This window comes from Phasianus colchicus, chromosome 1 (assembly GCF_987193195.1).
Source record: "Phasianus colchicus chromosome 1, bPhaCol1.hap1.1, whole genome shotgun sequence".
Lineage (NCBI taxonomy): Eukaryota > Metazoa > Chordata > Aves > Galliformes > Phasianidae > Phasianus > Phasianus colchicus.
Genome location: NC_143436.1, coordinates 14,831,219 through 14,856,850, shown reverse-complemented (window position 1 = coordinate 14,856,850; position 25,632 = coordinate 14,831,219). Strand labels below are relative to the sequence as shown.

At 43.4% G+C, this 25,632-nt stretch overlaps 1 protein-coding gene across 1 annotated transcript in view; it reads right to left on the bottom strand.

The window, feature by feature from the left end:
• Positions 1 to 5,070: 5,070 nt before the first annotated feature.
• The window catches only part of CDHR3 (cadherin related family member 3), a 53,969-nt gene continuing 33,407 nt past the window's right edge, over positions 5,071 to 25,632 (bottom strand). Inside the window, exons 8-20 of the mRNA XM_090135914.1 lie at positions 22,777 to 22,925; positions 21,300 to 21,489; positions 19,815 to 19,983; positions 18,271 to 18,370; positions 18,025 to 18,123; positions 16,821 to 17,047; positions 15,767 to 15,938; positions 13,881 to 14,125; positions 12,238 to 12,419; positions 10,706 to 10,719; positions 8,950 to 8,981; positions 8,236 to 8,284; positions 5,071 to 6,333 (exon numbers count right to left, since the gene is read on the bottom strand). Of these exons, the coding sequence (XP_089992040.1) occupies positions 6,020 to 6,333; positions 8,236 to 8,284; positions 8,950 to 8,981; positions 10,706 to 10,719; positions 12,238 to 12,419; positions 13,881 to 14,125; positions 15,767 to 15,938; positions 16,821 to 17,047; positions 18,025 to 18,123; positions 18,271 to 18,370; positions 19,815 to 19,983; positions 21,300 to 21,489; positions 22,777 to 22,925 (1,942 nt within the window). The 3' untranslated portion in view covers positions 5,071 to 6,019. The remainder of the gene's footprint in view (positions 6,334 to 8,235; positions 8,285 to 8,949; positions 8,982 to 10,705; positions 10,720 to 12,237; positions 12,420 to 13,880; positions 14,126 to 15,766; positions 15,939 to 16,820; positions 17,048 to 18,024; positions 18,124 to 18,270; positions 18,371 to 19,814; positions 19,984 to 21,299; positions 21,490 to 22,776; positions 22,926 to 25,632) is intronic.

The window sequence follows — 25,632 nt, the reverse complement described above, 5'->3', positions numbered from 1 at the left end:
CAAATCTAATTCTCCACCTCATTCTGCAGATGCAGCAGCTATTCTTAATTTTTGCATCTTGATCTGCCTTTGCAAGCATCTAATTTTAGCTTGCATTTAATACAATCAAGTTCCCTTGGAGCTCTCCTTTGCTCTCAGGCGAATTGCTGCACTGTGCATCTTAATCTTTCTGCTGGATTCTGCCATTTTCTGCTTCTGTCACTTTTCTTTCCCTTTTTCTGAACTGTAAATGTTGTATTACCTTTCTGAGCCTTTAGACTATACTCCTTTTCAAGTTTGTTGGGGTTTTCTTTTAAAGTGCGATTTTAATAACTGCTGTGATTATTTGTTGTTTCATGCTTTTGTGCTGGCTCTCTTACCACAAGATGTTTTAGTTGCATCCCACAACCATTGCAGTGATGTGGAAATTGTGTTCTCAAGTTTCACTTCGTAAGCTCTACAATGACTGGAGAACATATGTTCAATATTGTCCCTCATCCTGCAGGCTAAGATATCACACACATAGGGAAGGAAGTGTCTGAGCCTAGAAGGTCTTATGTGGATATTTTTGATTGATTCTCTTGTATCAGTTCTTTAACCAGATCAGTTGGTACCATTTGGGCAGGAAATTTTGACTGCCTGCAGGGAAGGACCTGAAGTTTGGTATCCAGCAAGGAAACTAAAGGCTGGACACACACTGGCTGTCTAAAGATCATGGGCTTTTTTTTAATTATTATTTTTCTGCTGTGCTCTATTCTGAATTAATCAAAAGGAAGCTATGATGCCATCAGATCAAAACTATTATTCTTTAGCAAAAGGGCTTTGTGTAATATTGTACCTTGGGAGCCTTTCCCCCCCCAGCCCCCATCCAGAGGGTCAAGCATCGCCTGTAAACTTCTTGCTGACACAGTATACTTATAGCACTGCTGGAGCAAGTCATGTTTACACCATGAAAACAGCCATGATTGGATAGAACTGAGTGTTTCATGTTAGTCAACCAGCTAGCAAAGAAGATATCCCATGCCAGAAGCAGAAGAGGAGAGAAAAGAAGGTGAGGTGCTGGTAATAGGTCTAAAGGAGAAATATAGTGCTACAGTCCATCACACTGCAAAAGCTCAGGTCTGAGCTCTGGGCTATCAAAGGTTCCCAACAGTGGCTGTGGCACACGAGGCAGCTCAAAGACAGTCTACAAGCAATGACCAAGGCCAGTATTGGTAGCAGGGGAGGAGATGGAGCTGGAAAAGACACAGAGGCTGCATAAACAGGCAGGGGGCTGGTGGGATTTCATCCCCGAAGATGATGAATGCAGGTAGATCAAGCAGTTATGGTTAGAGCAGAACACAGCATGTGACAGGAGAGGAGATGAGGGGATTATTTTTAGCTTTAGTTTCCAGAGAGACTGTGCGTCGTAAGTAATGAGAAAGGACTGGCTGGCACAGGAGCCTGTGGGGTTTGCACTCAGCTCCATGAAGAGTATTTCTAGGTTGTAGCTGCACCAGGATGTGAATCTGAGAAATACACTGCTGAATCCAAGAAGCCGAAGGGCACGTATCCTATCTTATCCTGGGGCCTTGGAAGCTCTTAAGGAAATAATCATTTCATTATGATCAATTTTGACTGGCTTGTTTTAATGTACATATGGCCTATGTGCCCATTTCATAGCTTTCATCCTTACTGGAAACAGAGGAGTGCTGCTGGAAAGCTGAAATATTTCTGCTTTCTTCTTCAAGAGGCTACAAACCTATCCTCCTGTCTGCAGTGCAGTTACACACAGATCTGCAGCAAGTGCCGCAGGCCTTCAGCGCGGAGCGGCAGTTTGTATCCGCCGTACATCAGCATCGGCAGCAAGGGCAGGCCTCGGAGGATCAGCCCTTTGAGGGTGCGCATCCGCGGCCCGCTCAGCTGCAGCCCCGGGCCGTCCCCTGCAGCTCCTCACCTCATCAGTTTACGTGTATGTGCGTGCGTGTGCGTGCACAAAGGAAAAGGGCCGTGGCGGTTCCTTCCCGCGCGGTGGAGCTGCCGGGCCGCTGGGGGTCAGTGTTGCCCCGCGCGGCGCCGCTCCCGCCCGGGGTCAGGGCACGGCCGCGGCTCCGCGTCGGTAGCGCCGTGCCGTCACGGAACGAGCCGAGCGAGCCTGCGAGTGGGGCAGGGCTGCGCAGCCACGGCGCTGCTGCTCCCAGAACAGGACTTCGATAACCTGGCAGCCAGACGCTTTGCTCAGGAGGAGATTGTCCCGCTTGTCTGACCCTGCTGCGTTGAGCGGTCCATCTCCAAGCGGTATGAAATAGCAATCGTGTGGGCAGATATTCTCATCTCTGCAGCCAAAAGCTGTTCCCCTGTGTGGGTCTCTTGGAGACCACGAACAAATAGTGTGAGCACTTTTACATTCCCTGATAAAAATGAAGTTATGTGGCCAGAAGCTGAGATGTTTACTGGAAGCTCTATTTGGTGTTAATACCGATGTGAAAGCAGAGCATTTATGTATCAGAAGAGTGTTTGCTTTGGAAAAAAGCACTAAAGCCACAGCATTACGTTCCCACAAGCTATGGGGGTATGAGACCAGTGTGGAAGAGTGAGCCGTGCTCTTCTGTAATCTCTCCTGAAACTTCCACAGCAGCTTTATTCCAAAGGTCCTAATGGAGACGCAGAAGTCAAACACAAACGCAGAACTCACACTGATTTTGGCAGACTTTGGATAAGACTAATATGCAATGTGTAACAAGCAACTAAAGGGCTGAAACTGTTGCCCTCAGCCACCCTGCTTGAACCACCAGAAGCCTTTCTCTTGTAGTCTCAGTTTATCAGTGCCATCACTCTAAAATAAAAGGCACCAAAATTCATACCTGTTCCCATCACCCAGTCTGTCCTCTCCTGCATGCAGCAGCATACTTGCCTTCTGAACTCTTCCAATGGTGGAAAAGCCTCACAGTCTCAGCTAACCATTCCAGTAATTAAATGCTCAGAGCCTGCATGTTGTCCTTACTCACAGTCCATCTAGTGGTTGTTTCCAATGCTGAATGTGTGCTCTCAGAAACACTTTGGAATGGAAAAAGCACAAAGCTGGTTGAACAGCTAGATGAAGTTTCTAATATTTAAAGCTGCACTGCACAGCATCTTTTCATATATTCATACACGTAATAGGTGTGTGTCTAGGTCAATCATTTTTGTCTTCTCTCCTTTTGCTCAACCAAAAAAAGAACAAATAACTGAATTCCTGGTGAGATATGAGGCTGTTCTTGATTCCTTCACAGGGAAAGAAGTCAATAGCACTGGGGGTAGCTGATGAGGAGGCTGTACCTAATGGGAGTCGCCTCTTCTCCCAGGTAACAATAATAGGAGAAGAGGTAATGGCCTTACGTTGCTCCAGGATAGGTTCAGAGTGGATATTAGGAAACATTTGTTCTCAGAAAGTGGTGAGGCACTGGCACAGGTTGCATGGGGAGATGATGGAGTCACCATCCCTGGAGGTGTTCAAGAAAAGGGTTGGTGTGGCACTGAGGGACTGGTCTGGAGAGGTCACAGGCATGGGCTGATGGTTGGACTAGAGGATCTTAGTGGTCTTTCCAACCTCAGTGATTCTGTGATGCTATGAAAATGCTGCTGCTTTTACATAAAGCTGAGGCTCAGATAAAGCTGTGCTGTTCCTTGATTTTGTAGATCCTGAATGTAAGTTTGTGCATAGTAAAAAGAAAGAGTAGGATGGAGCTGGAGTTGAGGATCACACCAGCAGCGTGGGTCAGGAAGCATGTAGTTGTGCCTTAGGTTCAGCACACTGGTTTCCCTTTGCAGCAAGAGGCATGGAATTGTACAACGGCTTATTTTGTGGGGACTGCCCCCAGTAGGGCTGGGTGCACCAGGAGGTTCACCCACCCTGAGCAGTATTAGCAATGAGGCCTGGCAGAGCTTGGACATCAGCAGTCAACTTTGTAGAGCCATCAGCTGTTCTGAGGTTTCCAGTGCTGGGATAGTGGCTTTCCTCCAGCTGTTGGCCAGCTGTGGGGGGCTGCAGCACCAACAGCATTGGCTGTGACAATGAGTTTGCTTAGATGGATGTTCACAGTGTGCTGTGATAACATGTTTTGCCATTGTTGGCTTTTTCCTGAGAAGGAAGGAAGTTTGTGTTGTAGCTCAACAGCAGAAACAGCAGTAGCCAAAGATGAGTTTTTATCCATCTCTTTCCAGGTTTTCTGGCTGAAACTGCAGTCTCTTTCTGCCTCCTCTTCAATAGGGGGTAATTATCTCTTAATCACAAAAGTAGAATGAGAAGAATGGAGGAAGCAGATTGGCTGGCCTGGAGAAATGCCCAGGAAAATAGGTTTAAGAAAATGATGAAAACAGTGCATTTCACTTCCACGGGTGGAAGAAAATGAAGATATACAATATTTGGAGGTGCTGGGTGTGCCTTTGGGTCTCTCTTTGTGTCATAATGACAAAGCAATTGGAGTTACAACAGCACTACCAGTTACCATAGGACTTCTCTAAGTGACTGGAAAACCACCTACACAGAGATTGCATGTAGTGTATTTACAGCAGTGAATGGGAACAATGGCAGCTGGAGCTCCAACCAGCCCTGTTGGTGGTGGAGGGGCAAACAACACTATAACAACCACCACAGCCACAGGAACTGATAATACATTCAGAGACCATAAATCACTCTTTCCTATCTCTATCATTGTGTCCAGGACATGCTGAGTTTCTGATTGCTCAATGAAATGTCATTTGACTCCAGACGTTTGGTGTTTGTAAGGAAAGCTGTTCCTGAGCCAAATCACCCCTTTGGAGTGCAGCAAAAGGCTGCAGCACTGTGAGGAGTGGCTGTTTAATGTGTGGGATCCTCAGTGGCATTACCTGCCTGGCCATATCCCCCCTCATACAACAAAACCAATGTGTGTGGCAGGATCTTACTGTCCCCTCTGCACCTAGACCAAGGGTTTTCTGTTGCCACCAAGCTGAGATTTGTCCCTTGGTGCAAAAACAAAAAACAAAAAACAAAACAAAACAAAACAAAAAAAACCCACCTTTTTTCATCAGGAAAGAAAAGAATATAAGCCACTGAGAATTAAGTAATCATTTATAATTAATTTTCTTCCGATTAAAATAATTTTCTGAAATCTTGCAGGGTTTGCTTGTTTTACATCACGTTCCTAGACAGCACTTATATTATACACGCTCACACTTGGAAAAGATTATTTCACCACATGTGTTTACTGTAATTATTCTTTTAAGTGTGCTCCATTTGATTCTGTAAAACACTGAATGTGCCAAAGGAAATACCAAAGGTGAAGCTATTGAATGCTGCTCATGGTACAAAAGAGAAATAAGCTGAAAATATTGACATAAGACCCTTAGTTGCCATGACAAGATGTAGGTTGTCCCCACTCCAAAACTGCTTTCAAGCTATGTTCTTTTCTATGGCAAGTCTGGATGAGAGGGAAGGATGAAATAAAACACAGAACGAAAATATTTCTAGCTGTCACTAGCACACTTTTCAACTCTAAGCTGCTTTTCACCCATTCTGCTTTTCAGACTCAGCAGAGACAGTAGAACCAGAAGCCAACCTCACGCTCAGCTCTCCACGCAGCTGCACTCCTGGCCCCATTCACAGTGTCCATGTGCACATTGCCCCCCCTGAAAGTGATGTGGGGACATGGCCATGTTGGTCTGGGGGCAAGGAGCTCTCCCAGAAGGAAGCTGCCAGAGGCTACAGCCCAGGGGGCAGCAGATGCTTCTGTCCATTATGGTGCTTTAGGTTCTTTTTCTCACTCTTTCACATCTTTCATTTCTCAGTGAATAAACTCTGCTGCCTGAAGGGACTGTCTCTGCACATGGAAAAGCAGGGGCTGCATTCTCCCAGATCACAGTCACTGCCCTGTTACTTTCCATCCCTTCTCTCCCAGTCTTACCACACATGTCAATGTTAAGCCCAGCTTCAACCTGCCCTTGGGTCTACAGCAGAGTCCACCTGATGTTCTGCAGCTGAGAGAGGCAGAAAGCTTTAGGCCTGGTGTAACCAAAGGCAGCATTCATTCAGGGAGAAGAGTCAGTGTCTGCGCTGCTGGGCTGCTGAAGGTAACTCCCTGTCCTCAGGCTCCTCTTTCTGCTTCGGTACCTCCAGCCCGTCCTGGCCTGGTGCTTGGGATGGCCCAGACAAGGGCCTGGCAGCTTCTCTTGGCTCTTTCCTCTTCTCTGAAGTCACTTTTTCGCTTGGCACCTCTGCTCTGCCTGTCTCTTGGCCACCATTCCCTGTGGCACTTGACCTTACCTGCACGGCTGCAGTGTGCTGGAGGGGTTCATTATTCTTCTTCCATCTCCGGGCCCCTGACTGGGTATTGAATTCATACATTTTGCCAGTGACTTGCAAAGGAGAGAAGACAAGGAATTAAATCATGCCTACTTTAGCAGGTTAAGATGAGACAGATCTCATGATGGGGCTAAAAAGGAAAACGTGATGAGTTTGGGAACAGAGCCAAGAGGAAAAGCTTCACTTCTTCAAGCAAATATGCCCACCTTCCTGGGCAACTACCAGTTGTGGTCACTGCCCAAATGAGATGCTTCTGCATCTGTATAAAAACTGGCTTCAAAAATTTTTTGCCCTTTTCAGATTTTGTGAACAGTTTCTACTTGGACACCAAACGTAAGTCTCTGCTCTTTCAGTTCATTTACTGTTCAGAGATAGGTGGAAAAACTGCCATCAGTCCCGTGTGATCACATCACCCTGGTCTAATTTACTGTCTCTTGCTAAACAGGTAGAGAACAGGAGCTTTAGTGGTACTGTTCTAATTAAACATTATTAATATGAGACAAACAAAGGACTATTAAGGCCTGCAAGGAAATAGTGGCTATGTGTTACTGCATGTTACAGTTTGTATCAGAATTAATGGTTTCTGACACATTAACACAACTCAAGCAATTAAAGATGAAACTGGATCTCTTCACAAGGTGTTTCCTGAGTGCTTACAGGACAGACATGTTACAGCAGCCCAGATCAGGCAGCAGCTCCTGACTGGCCCTCCTAATCAATTTCAGCAGCTGATATGCTGGAAATTATCAAATCTCATCTCCAAACTGCCAACACTTGATCCTCTAAGGTCTGGAATGAGGCATGGAGAGGAGAGGGGAGGAGAAGAGAGGCCTCATTTCTCTGCTGGAACCACAAAACCATGTTATATTGCAGTGCTTGTGTGAGGCATGACTCAAGTGCTATTGCTCGGGAGGGGGTCAGATAGGCAAAAATGTGGTGAGGTCAGCTTTGTGAGGAAGGGAACCACCAGCTGCCCTGGCACAACACTGGCAAGGTTGGAGAACATCACTGTTTAGCACTGAACAAATCCAGTTACAAAGGGGACTTCACAGCCCATCCCTCCCGCTTCTCTTTATAAATAGCAGATGGGCTTAAAGCCAGCCCAAACCAGCCTCAAGCAGCTCTCTGGATGGCCTTAATTGCACAGTAGGGCCCCGTTTGTTCACCAAAGTCCCTGTGCCTAGTGTTTCCTATTAGCTCACAGCCTCAGAGAGCCTGGAGCCAGCTAATAAGAAACACAAGTACAGACACTTGGGTGGAAATTTGGCCAGATTAATCCAAGACTCAGAACAAGCCTGCCTTTTTCTGAATAAATTGAGACCTATTGTTTTGGGCCTATTTTCAGATGTGTTTGTTGAAGGCATATTTTGACTGAGTGTGTCCCATTTCACCAGCCACCCTTCTCCATGCTGGGGCCCTCTGTTGCCACAGTTTATCTAAAAGCAAATGCTTTTCCTTGTCCTCCCCAAGCAGCGATGCTCAATACTCAGAGAAATGGCAGCAATGCCCTGTTGCTCTCTGGAGGAGGTTTGTGCAGGAGCAATCAGCTCACCCATGCAACCAGGGAGCAGTTTGGGATGCAGAACCCATACACCTGCAGTTGCATCAACCTGTGGCCGTTTCTCAGACAAGGGGAGGTCAAAACCATGGAACTGTGACAGCAACCAGGGCAGGGGACAGGAGCTGATTCCTCCTCTCCTCCTACCTCTGGCACCAGATCCATACATGTGGGTGAGCAGTGAATAATCTGGCCATTGGAAGTGGGTACATTCTTCCATTAGAACTGTTAGTAGGGCACTTTCCTGCTTTTCACTGTCTGTGAGGTAGAGCTCCTGCTCTCCTTGGAAACAGCAAACTTGAAGTATGAAAAGCAAATGTTGAACTGTATTTAAATCAATTCATCCAGTTTGTTTCTGGCCAAATATTCATATTCACTGTTAATTGCTTTTTATTACCTGGGTCTCTGGCTTCTCCGTCAAAGACAGTGTTGAGTTTTATCATTTCCTGTGAAGAGAGACAAATTGTTAAATGAATCCTGTGAATTAGGTAAGCAAGGAAAGCAATGACTTGGAAATGTTGACCTACATGGATGGAGGTGGATTTCTATGACCTGTATGTCGCATTCCTGTAGGCTGAGTTTAATCAAAACTGGCAACAAAAACCATTTGTGGTGAAAGGTGTTGCTACTAGATGTTCAAAGGAGAATTATAAAGGTCTGACATGCACCATACCTCCGCATGTGCGACCACAAGAGGGTCGCCTCCACCCAGGGGAAGGTTGGGAATTCCCTCTGCAAAGAACCTGGGAAGGGAGAGTGCAATAGTGGGAGGACATTGCAGTCTTTATACCAATACAGCTATCTGGGAGCAAAGAAAGTCACTACAGTATTTTTGTCACAAAATAGTACCAGAGAGGCTGCAGAATCTGGCACTTGGAAGCAAAGGAACCATGATGTGGGTGAGCACCACCACACATGGGGTTGCTTCCAGATGAGGAGGTCAGCTGCAACACTACCCTGTTTTGCATTTAGGGACAGTCCTTTTTCCTCCCTTACCATCTCAACAATCTCTTTGAAAAGAGTCATCCTCCATAAAAAGATGATCATATTGCATGATGGGGCTCAGAATAAAACTTTTGTTCTGTTTTGTGCTGAGGATAGCAGTACTCACCAAAGCCACTTCCTTCTTAGGTTTCTTCTTTTCTACAGAAAAGTAAATACACATAGCAAAGAATCAGATTTAGGCTGTAGTCATCAGATGGTGACTACAGATATTACATTTTTATCCCCCATTAAACAGAGATGTTTAGTTTCTAACTTCTCAGCTTTCTCAAAAGGGCCTTACTGCTTTTCACAGGATGATCCCTAACGCTATTTGAAAAGCGCACACCTTCAGAGTGTTTTGGAGTGAGGATCAACCACTGCCAATAACTAATCAAAGTGCATACATTGAAAAGTCTTATTCCTTCAATAATGAATAAATAACAATGCTTTCTTAAATAAAATTTCCTTCCTAAATAATATGAATAGATACAGAAATTCAAATATGTTCATTAATAAAGCTTATTCACATCTTTGTTCCATGAATAATTCCTTTCATCTATGCCACTCCACACCACCACAACTGGGGATTTCTTTGGGGTGAGTTCACCCCACCTGGCCCAGCCATCACGGGTCTGTGCACCACATACTGCCCCTTCAAGGCATATTTTGAGGGCTCAGGTGTTGTAGGAGCTTGGACTAGCTGTCTACCAACAAGCAAATCATCCTCTAGGAGATATTTGAACCACAAATGCAGATTGTTGTGTTTGGTGTTTTTTTGGTTTTTTTTTCCATGAGTGTTTGTACCTGCAAAGCTTGTGCTTTCAAACATTTGGAGACAAGCCAGAGAAGTGCTGCAGATCCAGTCAAGTCAAATTCAGACTGAAGAACAGTTTGCTTATATGTGAATTCACCATGCTATTAACTCATCCCACATGCAAACAAATTTAGTGGTGTCTCAGCAGCACGGCTGGAGATGATACCCAACTAGTTGCCGTGATTTTGTCTCACCAGTTTGTTTAATGTCCATCCTTTGGAGAACTGCTTGCTGGCAATGCTGGCTTTTGCAGCTGGGTGTGCAGTGCTGAGGTACTGTGTTGATAGGAAATCTATTCTGTCCAGCCTTTGGACCATTCTGCCAGCCCTTGGGAACCAGTGTTTTCAGAAAACACGAAGCATCGCTTTTTTGGAATCTGGCCAATGGTGAAATGCCTCAAATTGGGCAACCAAGAGAACAGCTAGCTTTGTTGAGCTGTTAGTCATGTTTTTTTCTGAGCTGGGCAAAACTATTGAGTAGAGGAAGTTATAAAAGTGGATTCTTAATGAGATGATACAAACCACGCTTGTTAGGGGAAAGCTAATGGGTCTAATAAGAAAAAATGTGCTTAAAAGCACCTCTTTAAAAAACACTTCTTTTTGTATGTGTAACCTGTACCCCTGCTAAGTGATACAGACCCCTGCAAAGGCACCAATACTTGAAAATAAATCTTCAGGTATATGCAGTGGTGCCAGGATGAAATGAACGGTGTTGGAGAACAGGGAAGGCAGTTGCTGATGAGGGATGGAACCATTTTTTTAAGAATTAATATATGAGAAATACAGTCATTCTTTACCATCCATGCCAGAAAACTAAACTACTCTGAATTTGGTTTTTTCCTAATAATTAATAAACTAATTTGCCTAATGAATTAATAAATTCATTAATAAAATGAATACCACAAGGACAATGATATCACTTAGGGTGGCATCCCATCAGCAGGCAGGGTGTTTGATCTGAGTACTTCTGTACTGGAGCAAATGTATTTGTCTAGAAATGGGTTTACAAATTTTCCACAGAATAGTAAACTTGGTGTTGTTGAAAGGTATTAAAATAAAGAAGTACACACCTGGAGCATTTATCCTGCAATGAAGAAGAGTGAGAGATATTGTTAACAAATGTCTTAATTTCCCTGTATAAAAGTATCATGCTTCATTCTCTTCCACTTGGCAAGAAGGATGTGTTTCCTTGACTTCTGGGATATGCTTGATTGGTTTTGTTTATGTTTTTGTTTTCACTGAATGCCTGCTCCATTTAACACTGTTCCCAAACAGGAAAACAACCTTGAATGTTGCTCTGACACCTCTCCAAGAGGGAATGATAATGAAAAGATACACTCTTATTGATTATAGCATTATGGATTTATATAATCTGGAAAAAATGCATGTTCAGACATTCTCATCTTGTTCCATCCTTTGAGGAAGGTCAATTTTTTTGATTTGCTGTGCTCAGATAATACTTTTTAAATATATGAAAGACTGTAAACGTATTTGAAAATATAAAAATTGCTTTTTAATGGGAAAGCCTGCCTCCCAATGAATCACTAGCTCTATTAATAAATAATAACAATGGCCAGGCTTTTTGCTCCTGGATTCATTTGTCATTTTTATCACAAGTTGCTAAACTCCTTGCACACATCACTTGAATTATAATCACTGTCATACATTACCTCTTTACATTTTCTATCATTTCCAAATGTACCTCGAGTCCCAAGAATACTTACATAAATCCTTTTCACACCCCATGAAAAAGCTCTTATCTCTGTGTTTGTGACAATGCCACTTGGAGGCACCTTGGCTCCCAGCAGCCATCTCTTGCCACTCAGAACCAGAACTGTTCCCAGTGGCTTTTGCCAAGAGAGAGCACCCAGAGCTACCGTGAAGCTCCATGGGTCAGAGCCTTGCAACAGGCTGGAGGAGCACTGCAGGAAATCTGCAAAAGCTTTGCCAGAACAGAGAATTTGGCATTAGTGCCAACATTTGAAACAGCTTCCGAGTAACGTGTTGAGCTGGAGGAGCACACTGGTACCCACCCTTGTGATGGGCATAGAGTACAGCTGTATTTTTGCTCAGCACAGACAGGTACAGACTCCAGTTGTGCCTTATGAGCTTAGCTGTCATTAGAGGTCATAATGCTAAATCCACTATGACCTTCCGCTCATGCATTTGCTGAACTGTTAGCAAATCCGTGAAAAACGATCCATGGACATTTTTGGTTGATTTCTTAAAACCAAACATTAGAATCATAAAGCCATAGAATCATTACATTTGGAAAAAACCTCTAAGATCACCTAGTCCAACTGTCCACCTACCACCAATATTGCTCACTCACCACATCCCTCAGTGCCACATCCACACAGTTATTGAACATCTCCAGGGATGGTGACTCCCCCACCTCTCTGTGCAGCCTGTGCCAGTGCCTCACCACTTTTTCTGTGAAGAAATGTTTCTTTATATCCATCCTGAGCCTCCCTGTGCATCTTGAGGCCATTCCCTCTCATCCTGTCATCCTATTGTCTTATATTGCTGCAGCCAGCAATTGCACTTACCGCAGCAGAGAGGGCATATAGCTACAAAACACTCAACCAGGATGCTCACTCACAGAGGTGTGCCATCAGCTTGGGGTGCAGATGGGCAGCGGGCACAGAGCCACCTGGCAAGGAGAGCCCCCAGGTGCCCCAGCAGTCCCAGGAGCAGCAGGCTGCCCAGCGTGGTGACAAATGGCACGTACCACGCTGAGTCCAAGTAGAGGTTCTCCCTCTTCGTCACCACTGTGAAGCCGGGCTATTAAAACAAGATAGGAAACGTTTCTCAGTGCTGCATTCCTGTACGACACCGTTCCTCTGGCTGAACTTCTGCACCCAGACACCTGGCCCAAGGTGCCCCAGGGCTCTGCTCATGATCGGCAGAGGCAGATAGCATCTGCTGGAGGTGGCAATTCATCCCACATACCTCTCTCAAGGGGTAACCACAAACAGTGAAACAGAGTCCACCCATCTCGCTGCTTCCAGATCATGTTTCAATGTCTTATATTAAAATAGGCACGCCATGGTGGGGCTGGAAAGCCTCAGATTGCCTGAGAAGCTGTGAGCATGCTGTCGGAGGGTTTGGAAGTTCAGGGAATACTGCCATTATCAAGATAATGGTTTCTCATTACCTAAGGCAAAACTGGAATTAGGTCATCTTCATTGCAGTGATCATTCAGCCCTCTTTGTAAAAGGAGCTGAACCCTGAGGAATTGCGTTATTGTATGAAAATAAGTGAAACTTCTTTTCCTTGCTCCAGAAGGGAAAATCACATTTCCTGAGCAGCTGCGATCTCCCACATCCTCCATGCACCAAGAGACACAGCTTTGAGCTGGCATCTCTCTTGGTGCTAACAGCTCATTCACTGGGGTCCCGCCATGAGACTATCCCTATACAGATCAGAAATTGCTTGTTTCTTCTACGGGGTTAATACATGGTGTGGTTCTATTCATTCTGATCATCTACTGAAGTTTTTATTAAATTTTCTGTAAGACATTTGTAATCACATTGTGTATGAAATTTAGTAGGATATCTATTTGCTAAGGACACCTTTCAAAAAATGGCACATGGCTGAACTGGGTAATATCTGTAACTATTAAAAGGAAGCGTTTAAAATGAAGAGGTGTCAGTGTCGTCAGCCAACAGGGCTGAGTACACCAAATTTTTAAAGAAACTATCAAATAATCTCAAACCACCACTACTGCAGCCTCACTGGGATAGAAGTCACAAGTGACTTTGTGATAGGGTTTCCCATCACTGTGCTACCAGCCTTCCATCACCAGATTCATCAGGCTGTTGCCTGAACACAGGTAACAAGTGGTGATGGGAGAAGGTGCTGTAATGGAAGTGATCTTCTGGAAAACAGAAGAAGAGAAGGTGCTGTAAGTGGAAGGCTGGTATCTCTGGGGAGGCTGTCAAAATCTTTAACTTTGCAGTTACGTGATAATGGCAGAGTGGCTGCTCTTCTTTTTTAATTCTTTTCTATTTGGAGACTACAAAACACATTACAAATGTGTAACTGGAGCCAATCCTCCATGACACCAGGCAAATCAATGGACACTGGCTTCAGTGTAAGAACACAAAGCTCAGTGCTTCCTAAACCTGGACCCACTGTAGGTTTTTGCTTTCCTTTTGCATACGTCTACCCTCTTTTCTTCAGTCTCATGCAGATTAACCCATGAAAGAACTGCAGAGTAGGCATAATTTTCAGTGAACTTACTGTCGTGGTAGTGACAGTTGTTGGGTTTGGGATAACTCTGATGCTTAAAGTCACTGTTCCAGTTTTAACTAGGTGTGTAGCCTTGTTCTTGGCAGATAGTAAATTGTCATCTGTTATATAGACACGCAGTCTGTAAATCCATTTTGTATCAAGCCCACTCTCATAGTCAAAGGGAGATGCAAGAATCAGCTGAGATGTGTTGGAGCCAGCCACTGGTGAAAAGGTAAAATGATTGTTCACGTTGCCTGCAAGTCACAGTAATGAACAAACAAACAAACAAATCATCAAAAAAGGAAGAAAAGCGAAGAAAAATCCCACATTAAAATAAACACGTGGAGCAAACTAAAAGATTGGTTTGTATTGACAACCTTCTATGGATCACTTAATGCCCGTGTAGTCATATGGCTCCTTGATCTTCTTGATAACATATAAAATCATATAAGTAAGTAATCATAAAATCATGGAATAAAACTGTCTGTGAGGACACAGCTGAGACAAGGCTGTAAAAACTCCTCAGTGCCATCAAGGATATAAGAGGAGACTCTCACCTCACCTGAATGACTTTTTCTTGTAGCCTGGAGTGCATCCAGAAGCAGCAGCACCCAGTCTGGGTGAGAACCCTTGTATGTTGCAGTCCCACTGCTGAGGTGGCTCTGCAATGGCCCCTTGGCCACACGGGCACCACCAGCATCTCCTAAGTCCCTCCATCCCTTCCCACCACTTGTTTCTCTGCCCACAGCACACCACACAGTCATTGACTGGCTCCCCCTGATGACAGCTTATGACTCAGAGGTGTTAATTTCTACCAGGCTTCATTCCCTCTGTGAGTTGCTGCAGGAGGCAGAGAAGGGAGATTGGTGTGTCTGGCCTTTCATCTCTTAATTCTCTGTTCAGGTTACTGGAGATCTGCTGGTGACCTGTGCAGTGTTTGGACTGACCCGAGACAAAAGAAATCAAAGCCATAGAAAGGTACCAGAAGTACCTTGGTTCTGCTTATTTTGCCCTGTAGAGCTCCACAGTTGAGGTGACTTTGAAGGACACATCTACTGTGCAACAAATAATGAGGCCATGAACAGCTCTCTGGCTCAAAGACCAACTGCACAGCACAGATCACATCTCTATAACCAAACTTCAAAGCCTGCACTCTAGAGGGCCCCTGCACACTGCACCCAGCTAGGTCCCGGGCTCTGCAGCAATGCCCAGGATTCCTTTGAGGCTGTACTTCTTGGCACAGACCAAAATCATGCCAGCAACTACAATTAAATTTTCAGCAGTGTGAGTCAATAACCTCAGCTACAAAATCAGCAACAGCAAAATAAATTCACCCAAGAGAGTGTATGCTCTTTTACTGTGAAACTGAAAACCAATCCGTACTCTTCTTCAAATGGATGCAATTGATTAATAGGTTCAATCATTCTTTCTAATAACAGGGTTTTAGTGCATGCAGCACGGAACTAGGGCATGCAGGTTTGCTCAGTTATTTTGAACCACGTGCCATTATCTAAGTGAAAGCTACACAGGGTAAGAGAAATCACCTTCATTGCTCAAGATTTACTCAACTGTAATTGCAAGTGAAATTTAACCATGCAGATATATCCCTCATTTTACTGAAGTCCTTGTCAATAATGCAGTTAATTGTGGATTAATTAATGTAGTAGGCAATCCAAATGTGCAAGGCCATCATTCTAGATGGTAGCAGTGAACTTATAGAGTCATCTCTTTTCAAATGCACCAAAATAATGATGCATGAAACTTGAGGATCACAATTAGCTCTCCGTAAGAAGCAGCATACAAACTGTGCTAGATTTTTATTTACAAATCAAATTGAACCATCAGTATTTAAGCATTTTTGCACTGTTTTCAGTTCACACACTGTGACACTGTACCTTCTTCAATGAAGTAACGGAAAGACCTGGGATCAGAATCACGATCTTGACATTGAATCCTGAAACCATTGACATTGGTCCCAACTGCTAAACTGACTGGGATTTGAAATGAATAGAAATTGGGTGAACAAATGGGTTCTTCATCATTTACTTCCAAAACATTGACAGTTACCTGAAAGGAAAGAATAATAAAAGCTGAAGGTCTTCCACTGTATGGGGTCAGAATTTTATTAACTTCAGAAACTATTTGGCTTTGCCAGTTTTGCTCTTTAAATCAGCAGCAGTTGAAGAGCAATGAACCTCTCTTCCAAACTACATTCTACCAGAAAACATAAATGTTTGTTTGACCTTTACTTCTTTTTGTGACCAGAACTCTTTTGGGAACAGGTTCCTTAACTTGAATCATGCTCCAAAACCACAGGGATTTCAATCTGATGTGTCTGACTAGTTGAATTACCTGAGGTGTATTATAGTAGAAATGATAAATATTTCCAGGTATTCATTAAACTTCCTTTCCAGTACCTCACATTGCTTCACAGTTATTGGTTAGGCTTCTTAGTACAATTTAATAATAATTCAGAGCAAGATCCATGGAGGGATGAAGATTCCTTACAGGCTGACCAGACTGAAAGAGAAATGTGGTAATGGCCTTCTGCATGTCCGGAAGAACCTTTGTTACACCAGATCTGCTTAATGTCAGCTGGTGTTATCTGGTTGAGAGAAAAGCTTACCACTCTCAAAGCTCTGTCCTTTTGTGTTTGTTGGATTTTAATATATAACAGATAAACCTGTCATGATTACAAGTTCCTGATGCTAAGTTTTCCTTAATGATTGCCTTGAAATATTACAGGCGATAAAGAGATTAAGCACCTCCTTCCTAGTGTCTCCATGGGCAGTACTTGGCTGGAATAGAAAGCAGGCCTAGTACCCATCCACCTCCCAGCAGATGTGAAGGAATAAAATATAAGGTCATGACAGAGGATGCTCAAAGTATTCTTGTCAAGAAAAGAGACAAGTGTAGATAAAGGAGGAGAAGTAGAGTGGGCTTACTCACAGATGCTGTTGCAGTCTTCTCTTGGTCTGAGGCTTGCACTGTGAAAAAGTGTTTCTGAGTTGTTTCATAGTCTAATCTTTCTAAAATTTTCACATCTCCATTAATTGGGCTGATCCAGAATGCATTTGTGTAATCCTTGGTCCCTCCTCCAGCTATAATGGAATAAGTGATGACACTGGGTGGCCAGTCTGCATCGCTGGCAGTCACTTTTCCAATACTGGATCCAACTAAGAAGGAGATAATCCGTATTTCATTAACATTTTAAACTTAGAGAAGAAGGAATTACAGAATACTCTTTCCTGCCAAAGCTTGATGAAAGTGTAACTACATCTCTGCTTTAGAATTTTTCACCCCAAAGAAGTAAAACGAAGGCATGAGAAACACTGGTTTACCATGTTGAGTATGGTTCCCCATGTATGTGTCTGCTAACAATGAATACCACAATGCAAGGAATCTGTAGAGAATGACAGCAGAAATTCTCTGGTGGCAAGAGCTGCCCCAGAGGCTGGCACCAACACACACTAACTATTTCCAGTGTCCAAGCACTGGCTTGAGTTGGAGGAATACCTTGAGAAAAAATTGCTGCTCTTCTGTCTGGAGAGTTTGAAACAGCTCAGCACAGACAAATGCAAATCCTGCTCCTGGACTGGGGTTTAAGGCCACATTTGCAGTAATTGTCCCTAGGCTGCGGCAGAAATGGGAAAAGCTTGGCTCCAGCCTGAGGAGCTGCACTGCCTGTTGGAGCATACACTTCCCTTCCAAGCACCGCTATCCCACTCTGCCTCCTCAGTGAGCTGGGTCTAAGGGATGGTGTGGTGACAGTTGAACACCATGCCTGGGCCAAGGGAGTCCTCTCTCATCTGTACCATGGTCTACAGCGGTTTCTTTGCACTATCGCAGCCCTTTCAAAATGCTAATTTAGCAAGAGCAGAAAGACAGTCTAAAACAAGAAATCTGAGTTCAGTTCCCGGCTCTGTCCCGGATTTTTTGTGTAATTGCTGAATTTGTCTGTCTCAATTTCTATCTGTACAACTGGAGTTCTTGCCAGTTTTGTCTATTTAGGGGTACTAGGCAATTGTACAGGACCCCAGCTGAACAGGAGCTTTGAGCAATTCTCCTCATTCAAATAAATGAAAATATGTTTGGAGCAAAAGTGTATTTGTCAGCATGACAATGTTGCTCCTATCATGTAGGTGCTACTTACCTTTAGTAATTTCTGGAACATTAAATTCATATGATAGACTACTGAACACTGGAAAAAATTCATTCACTGGCTTTATCCTGATATAAATGTAAATGGTATCTGGAAATATAACACAAGATGAAATCATAGTTAAGCACGGCTGTGAAATTTTCTCATGCATATATTCAAAATACATATGGTACTCCTCTCTCCATGCTGTTGCAGCACAGGAAAATATTTTTAAAAATGTGTAAAAAGGATACTTGCTTGAGTAGTTAGGAGAGGCGATATCTTGCACCCTGACAGTCAAAGAATAAACTTCAATTCCTGGATTAGATGGATTTTCTAAATCAATACTTTCAGTCATCTAAATTAAAAAGAAAAACAATTGTACTTATGCTCTCTTACATGAAGTCACAATACACATGATGGCCATCAGTTTTCTCAGCATGCTGTAGATGTGGTCTCCCTCCTGAATACCCAGAATCGTCCCGTAGGAGTAATATAGTAATAAATCAATTACAGGATTGAATTTCAGGCTTTTCCTTCATGTTCACGGTTTGGGGTCTCTTGGCAATTCAAAACACTTTCCTTCTGCCTGTCTTCCCCTTAAGTGCAGGAACTTGTGTCATTTGTGCAAAGGGTCTTTGCCTTTTACCTGCTTAATTCCAAGTGCATGTAACAAGCTGGCTATGTACCGTGCCCTTTGTTGGCTCAACAAGAGCCTGTGATTGCTAAATAGCCATAGTTACTCCTTGAGCACAGGCATGCAGACCTGTATTAAAGGTATCAGGTTCAGCCATAACTGTTCATCCAGGAACCAAATAGCTACTAAACAGTGGCTCATATAGAGCTTTAAATCCGAATCTCCTGAACTCTGTCTCTTTGCAAGAGCCTCATAAATTCTGGGGCAGTGAGATTAAAGCACAGGCATCCACTGCTTTTTGTCTATAGGAAAACTCCTGCAGAGATGGGACGCTTCAGATAGCCTATTACATTACACAAGCACAGTGATCAAAGGGCTGACAACAACCATACCCTGTGCAGCGCTGAAAATGTCTTCTGTGCTGGTAGATGAAGCAGCTAAGGATGGTGGTCATTCACATACATGCTTCTAATAAAAAACTACGTTAGTCATACAAAATCATTTTACTGCACCTGTCGCACAGTTGTCTTTTAGGCAGAATGCCTGTGCTCTCACTACAGTTCATGGGGTTTCTTTTTTCTATATTTGTCTGTGGCTCTTTTTAAAGCAACAAAGCAACCGTCACTGCACATGTCCAGCAGCTGGTGGGGATTCTGGCAAATGCAAATTTTACAGTAGCTATTAGCATAAGGAAGTCATATTTTGACACGTCGAATCACACGAAGTACAAATCCCACCACACTTTTGTGAATATTTACCACATTTACCATATTGCAGTCCTTCACACTGAAGAGAAAGATCTTCCATGATCTATCGTGAATAAATAGGTATGAGATGGTATCAGGTTGCTTTGTTTAACGATTTCAAAGTTAGTGCTTCACATGCCCTAAGAAACTCCTTTTTTTCAGTCCTATCTAGCACTTAGATTTAAAACAGCCCTCTGTCTTCCAAACTCTGTAGGATCCATAGAAACTGTCCTATTAAAGGGTTCGTAGCTTACATCTCATCAAATCATTCTCATCAACTCACTCTGTTGCAACATGAATTACAGTAATTCCTTTTTCTTGTACAGGCAAAAACTCCAAAGTAAGAAATGACCTTTGTGAAAACTCCTAAGATGCTTTCTACAATGAGTCCACTTGACATAAAGCCACAAATGACTGACCACAAGTCTTCCGGACTCAGCAGACTCCAGAGCAAAGTTGTTGCTTCCAAAACCAGATAATCCAGTGAAACTAAATAGATTGTTTGGTGGATCAACATCAATATCTTTACAGCTGTTTCTGAGATCAAGAAGAACTATCCCAGCAGTAGTATTTTCATTTATTTCTTTCCTGTTTAAAAGAAACATATTTCCCATCAGAGCTCCTTATATTTCTCCTCTTGAATTCTTCATATACTCCATGCCCAAACATCAACTTACTTCCATTTATTTTCTAAGTGAAATCCTAGATGTAAATAGACAACAGCTGATGAAGCAATCTAGAATCTGAACCACATGCTGTGGTGGATAACAGCCCTATGTAATGAGCAGCACACAGACCCAAAACCAAGGCCTTGAAAATCCACTGAACTACAGAAGGCACCATGAGATTTTAATGCTCAAGATTATTTCAGTTCCTAATTTGTATTTTAAAACATCTTTACAACACTCATTTTTTCATTACATTATAATGTTTTCCTGATGAGAAGTTCATTCTTTTCTCCTTAACTAATACCTGGATCATTCTGCTGCCTTGTAAAACCAGTGTTTCTGGCCCTGCTGTTGACAGTGATGCTCTCAGTGATGCATGTGATGGAATTGGTAATGGAAGGTGCAGATTTTATCTTAATCAAGAAAATAAGAAATAAAAGAAATAAAGAACTAACTGAAATGTCATTATGCCTTGATGTTCCCTTCTACAATCCCTATATACAGTCTCTCATTTCCTCCCCTGAAGACTTTTGCCTCATTCAGATGAAAGTTTGAGCTCAGTGGACCACAGAGACTGTTGTGCTGTCATCATGGACATTGTGACCAAGCAGTGCTCTGAAGAATTGGATATTCTTCCTGCTAGTCCATAAAACTGCATGATTTAAATGCAAGACATTTATCTTAGCTAGTGAGCAAACAATTTAAACAGATACCCACTAACTAGGAATGTCTCATTGCAGAGGCCTTGGCATGAGATGCTGGATCTTTATTTGCAGAACAGTCCATCTACCGCTAGTGGCAGTTCTTTGAGAACTTTGCTACCTGCACTTACAGCATGGGCACATCCAGCACTTCAGATGGACAACTGTGACCTCAGTCTTTCTGAAAAATGGAGATAATGTCATACCCTCATCTACAAACATAAGCCAGCTGATCATCATAGAATCATAGATTCTTTAATGTTGGAAAACACCTTGAAGATCATCTAGTCCAGCCACCAACCCATCCCCATCACGTCCACTAACCACACCCCTCAGTGCCACATCTCCATGGTTCTTGAAAAGCTCACAGAGTTCTCAGAGAGTTCAGGGCCATAGCAAAGTCCATGACTAGGTTACAGTGCACAGACATGTATGACAAGAGGCTTTGAGATCTGAGGACCCTAACTGATGTGCCCTACACTGGGCACTGGACTGTGGCAACAAGGCAGTACTAAGGCAATCAGAGCATCAATACCTGAAGGTGGAGGGATTGCATTCTGGTGGGTTGTCATTGATATCTCCAATGATGACTGTGATCTCCATTTCACTGGAGTGCCCCCCACGAGGGCTGTCCTCCACCCGGACTACTATGGAGACATTGGGATGGAGCTGCAGGGGAGGGACATCGCGGTCGATTCTCCCGGACACCTGCAGCACTCCAGTTGCTGGGGAAAAGCAGCCAGCAGTTAGATGCTCACCCTTAGGGGAGGCAGTAAACACTCATGTTGTACTTGTGGGAGGACAGGATAGCTCAGCAGACAGGTAGCAAACTGAAGTCTTTTGTTCTCCAGAAATTATGACTGTTTTAACTACTTTTTAAAATGATACAAAATGGCTTTGATAGCTCTGCGTAAGCCTTTCATAGATAAATACCCACTGCTCAAAAATACACCAGTGGCAACCTCAGCAGAGGGCTTGGAAAGCACTTAGGTTTCATTACACACTCAAGGAAGTGGTGCAAGTCAGAGATGAGTGCACTCACCAAGCAGCAAGCACAATGAGCAGGCCATGCTGTCCTTGTTCTCTAGCTACTAAGATGGCTTCACTTTCTGCTGTTGTATTTCAAGCACCCTTCAGTACCTCTAAATCTACTCATATATCAAAAGATCTGCTCTCAGCTTGTGTCAAGTGCTCTGATCAGCCATTCAATTAATTACTTTTTCAATTCTGTTAGCCTCTATCTAAAAAAGAGAAGATTGTTCTGGCAGAGCACAATACTGTTGCCAGAGTCCTGAGGAGATAAAGGAACAGTTTGTATATCCTCTACCTTTTGGGGTGTAATCAAGAGGGATAGTAGCAATACACAGCCAAAGGGCACAGGGGATCCAAAGCATGTAAGGATAATCTTGATATCCCACAGCATTCTACCGTTGTCATAAACATCTTTAAAACAATAGTAGATGAGCACAGAGCAGTCACTGAATTACAGCTCTAGGAGCAAAATCCTCAGGACAGAGATGGGTGCACCCCAGAGAGCATGGGGAACATGGGACCAGCACATAGGAGATGACTCTTTAGAATGGCCTCACCTGAATAGGGGCATGAATAAAGCCACGAAGCTGAGCAGCAGTTTTTGTGTATCACAGTGCTACAGCAGATTGCATGTAGGAGAGAGCAAGCTGTGGTATAAGTACTTGCAGCCATTGCAAGAGTCCCAGAAAAGTCACTACAATGGTTAGAGAAAAAGGCAGCTGATTCAACTTCCACTCAAGGAGTCATCAATCTCCAGTCATAAGAAAACATCTGTCAATAAGTCACCTTTGATCTACTTTCTTAATATATTTTATTTAATTTTATTCAGCTGATGGAAGAACTTGGCCCTAAAAATGTGCTAAGCATTTCTTTTTTATAGGGAGAGACGCTAAAGAAAGTCAACACTCAGGCAAAAACATCTTCTGTGTGGCCACTCTCTTTTTTGAGAGAGTCAGAAGGCATGTTTTTGTTTGTCTTACATGGATTTATGGAGAAATATGTGTCAGAAGACTGGATGCTGTAGAAAAGTCTGCTAGGAGAGTCTTCATCATCAGGATCTTTAGCTGTTATATTGGCAACAACAGTTCCTGGGCTTTGTTCCTCAGGAATCCTGTAGATTCTTTGTTTTCTACAAGAGAAAGCAACGTTCATTCAGCAAAAGATCTGTCTGTGTTTGCAAGAGCAGCTGAGCACAGACTTAGCTGAGCAACCAATTGTAGAGGCCATGCTGGGCTTGGAGTTGTCACAGTCAATATCCCAGTCACTGGTTCTGCCAGCTGGACTGCAGCAGCAGCTGAGCTGCAATGTGCGCATTAAGCATGACAGAGCTGCAAAAATAAGTGTCCTTCCCTTTCCCTGCAACTTTTTCATAGTGAATGCAATTTGCCTTTCACGGAATTGTGGAAACTGAAGATGGACAGGGCTGTTCAGTCAAGCAGTCTGTCTCCCTGCAGAACCACCAACCTGTCATTTCCTGTATATTCTGTTATTTTCCAGGAGAAAAACAAAAATAGAAGCAGTAACACAGTTATATTTTGGAGTGAATGCTGGAGGCATATGGGGTGCAACAGCATTACTAAAAAGCATGGGCTGCTCCTCAGGTAGAGGCAAGAAAGAACATTCCTGTGGGTGCCCTGCTGATGTCCCCATGATGTTGCTCCAATTTCCCAACATCTGTCTGATTCATTTTAAATACAGATGCTGTTTGGCATGCCAGTGCTCCCAGATCTCCCATGTAGTGAGTTTTATGGCTCAGATATGGTCTGGCAGGCAATTGTGTAGGATTGTTTATAATGGTTGCAACTGCGTGTTCACATAGGCACTAAGGTATGCAGTTATGGTACTTAACCCATGTGCTAAAACAGGTATGAACAAGCATACAAAAACTGTGCAAAGACTATGTGAAAGGTGATTTATTCTCCTGAAATGCACGAACACACAAAACACCTACTTACAAAAGTCAAAGGGAGTTGAAGAAACTCAACAGTTCAAAGAAGCATTTAGGAGCATGTTTCAAGACAGAACCTTTTTTGTACATTTTAAACTTTCTGTGCCACCACAAACTGACTAGTGCATAGTTCCTAGTTCAGGAAGACATGAGCCCTAAGCCCCAGAGAGGAATCACAACTCTGACCTCTCTCCGTAGCTTCCATCTTCACACCCTGCTAGCCTTGCATGTGCCATTGCCTTGTCCCCACCACACAGGTCTCAGAAAGAAGTGGGCCATTCTCAAGAACACGCCCATTACACCAAGGGCTCATACAGCTGGGCAAGATCTGGAGCATCTCCTACACAGCCATGTCTGGGCTGTGTCCTGCTGTCAGAAGACCCACCTCTTGCCAGTGGTATTTTACAGCACAGTTCAAGCAGATCTTTTAGATACCGTAATATAATTGTGAAGGAAGCACGTATTTGTTTTCTTGTCCTCTTTGTTTTCTTGACTCCACAACTTTTCCACTGATTTTAGCAGCCAGAATTTCAAAAGAGTGAATGCTGATGCAGTGTTGTGAACACCAAAAACAGATGTGCCTGCATATACTACGGGAACAATTAGAAAGACCCTTTGAAACTCCGCTCTTGACAGCTTTGATCAGGAGAAAATAAAGAAGGTTTGCTAACTTGTCAAGTTTCCCAACTTCCATCTCAGCACTAATTATTATAGTGTCAGAAAATACAGTCCCAGCATGCAGCTTGCATTTTAGCAGGATGAGGGCATGCTTGTGCGTAGTGAGGACAGCTCACAAACAGTAATTTAATTTCAAGCTCTTTACAAACTGAGCTTCTATTTTTGGCCGCTCTAAGAGGGAAAAGATTCAAACAAATACCATGCCTTATTTGTGTCACACAACAACTGAGTTTTAGACATTAGGAGTTATGGATACTCCATTCACTGTCTTGAACAAATAGATAAATATTTAAAAGAGCTCCTTTGGCATTCCAAACGTAAGGATAAATAAACAGAAGTGGCAACATTTGGATGAAATAATCAATCTAGAACACAATGTGCAAATGTTGGCACTGGGAATTGGATTCCTGCTGCTTGTACAGCACTGTGGATAGAGCTGTTAACCTTTTTGGTTACTTCATACATGAAGTTCAAGTAACAGCAAAAATATTCATATCTTTTTCTAATATTTCATTCTTCCATTTCTCCAGGTTCTCTATAGCTCTGCCAGCAAGGTCCGGATCCTTGACCTCAGCCTACATAGCACCCAGAGGACTGCTCCAGATCAATGCCCAGTGACCTCTTGGCATGGTCCAGGTGCTAGATGGACTTAGAATCATAAAGACTGCAAAAGACCTCTGGGATCATCCAGTTCAACTGTCCAACTACCACCAATATTACTCACCAAACCATGTCCTCGAGTACCACAGCTACACATTTCTTGAACACCTTCAGGGATGGCGATTCCATTGTCTCCATGGGCAGCCTGTTCCAATTCCTCACCACTTTCTGAGAAGAAATGTTTTCTAATGGCCAACTTGATCATTCCTTACCTCAACTTGAGGCCATTCCCTCTCGTCCTATCACTGTTACTTGAAAGAAGAGGCTGACCTCCACCTTGTCACAGCCTCCTTTCAGGCAGTTATAGAGAACGATAAGGCCTCCCCTGAGCCTCCTCTTCTCCAGACCAAACCATCCCAGATCCCTCAGCCACTCCCCATCAGACTTGTGTTCCAGACACTTCACATCTCTGTTGCCCTTCCCTGGACATGCTTCAGAGCCTCAATGTCTTTCTTGTAGTGAGGGGCCCAAAACTGAACACAACACTTGAGGTGCAAACTCACAGTGCTGAATACAGCCACCTCCCTGTCCAGCTGACTACACGATTTCT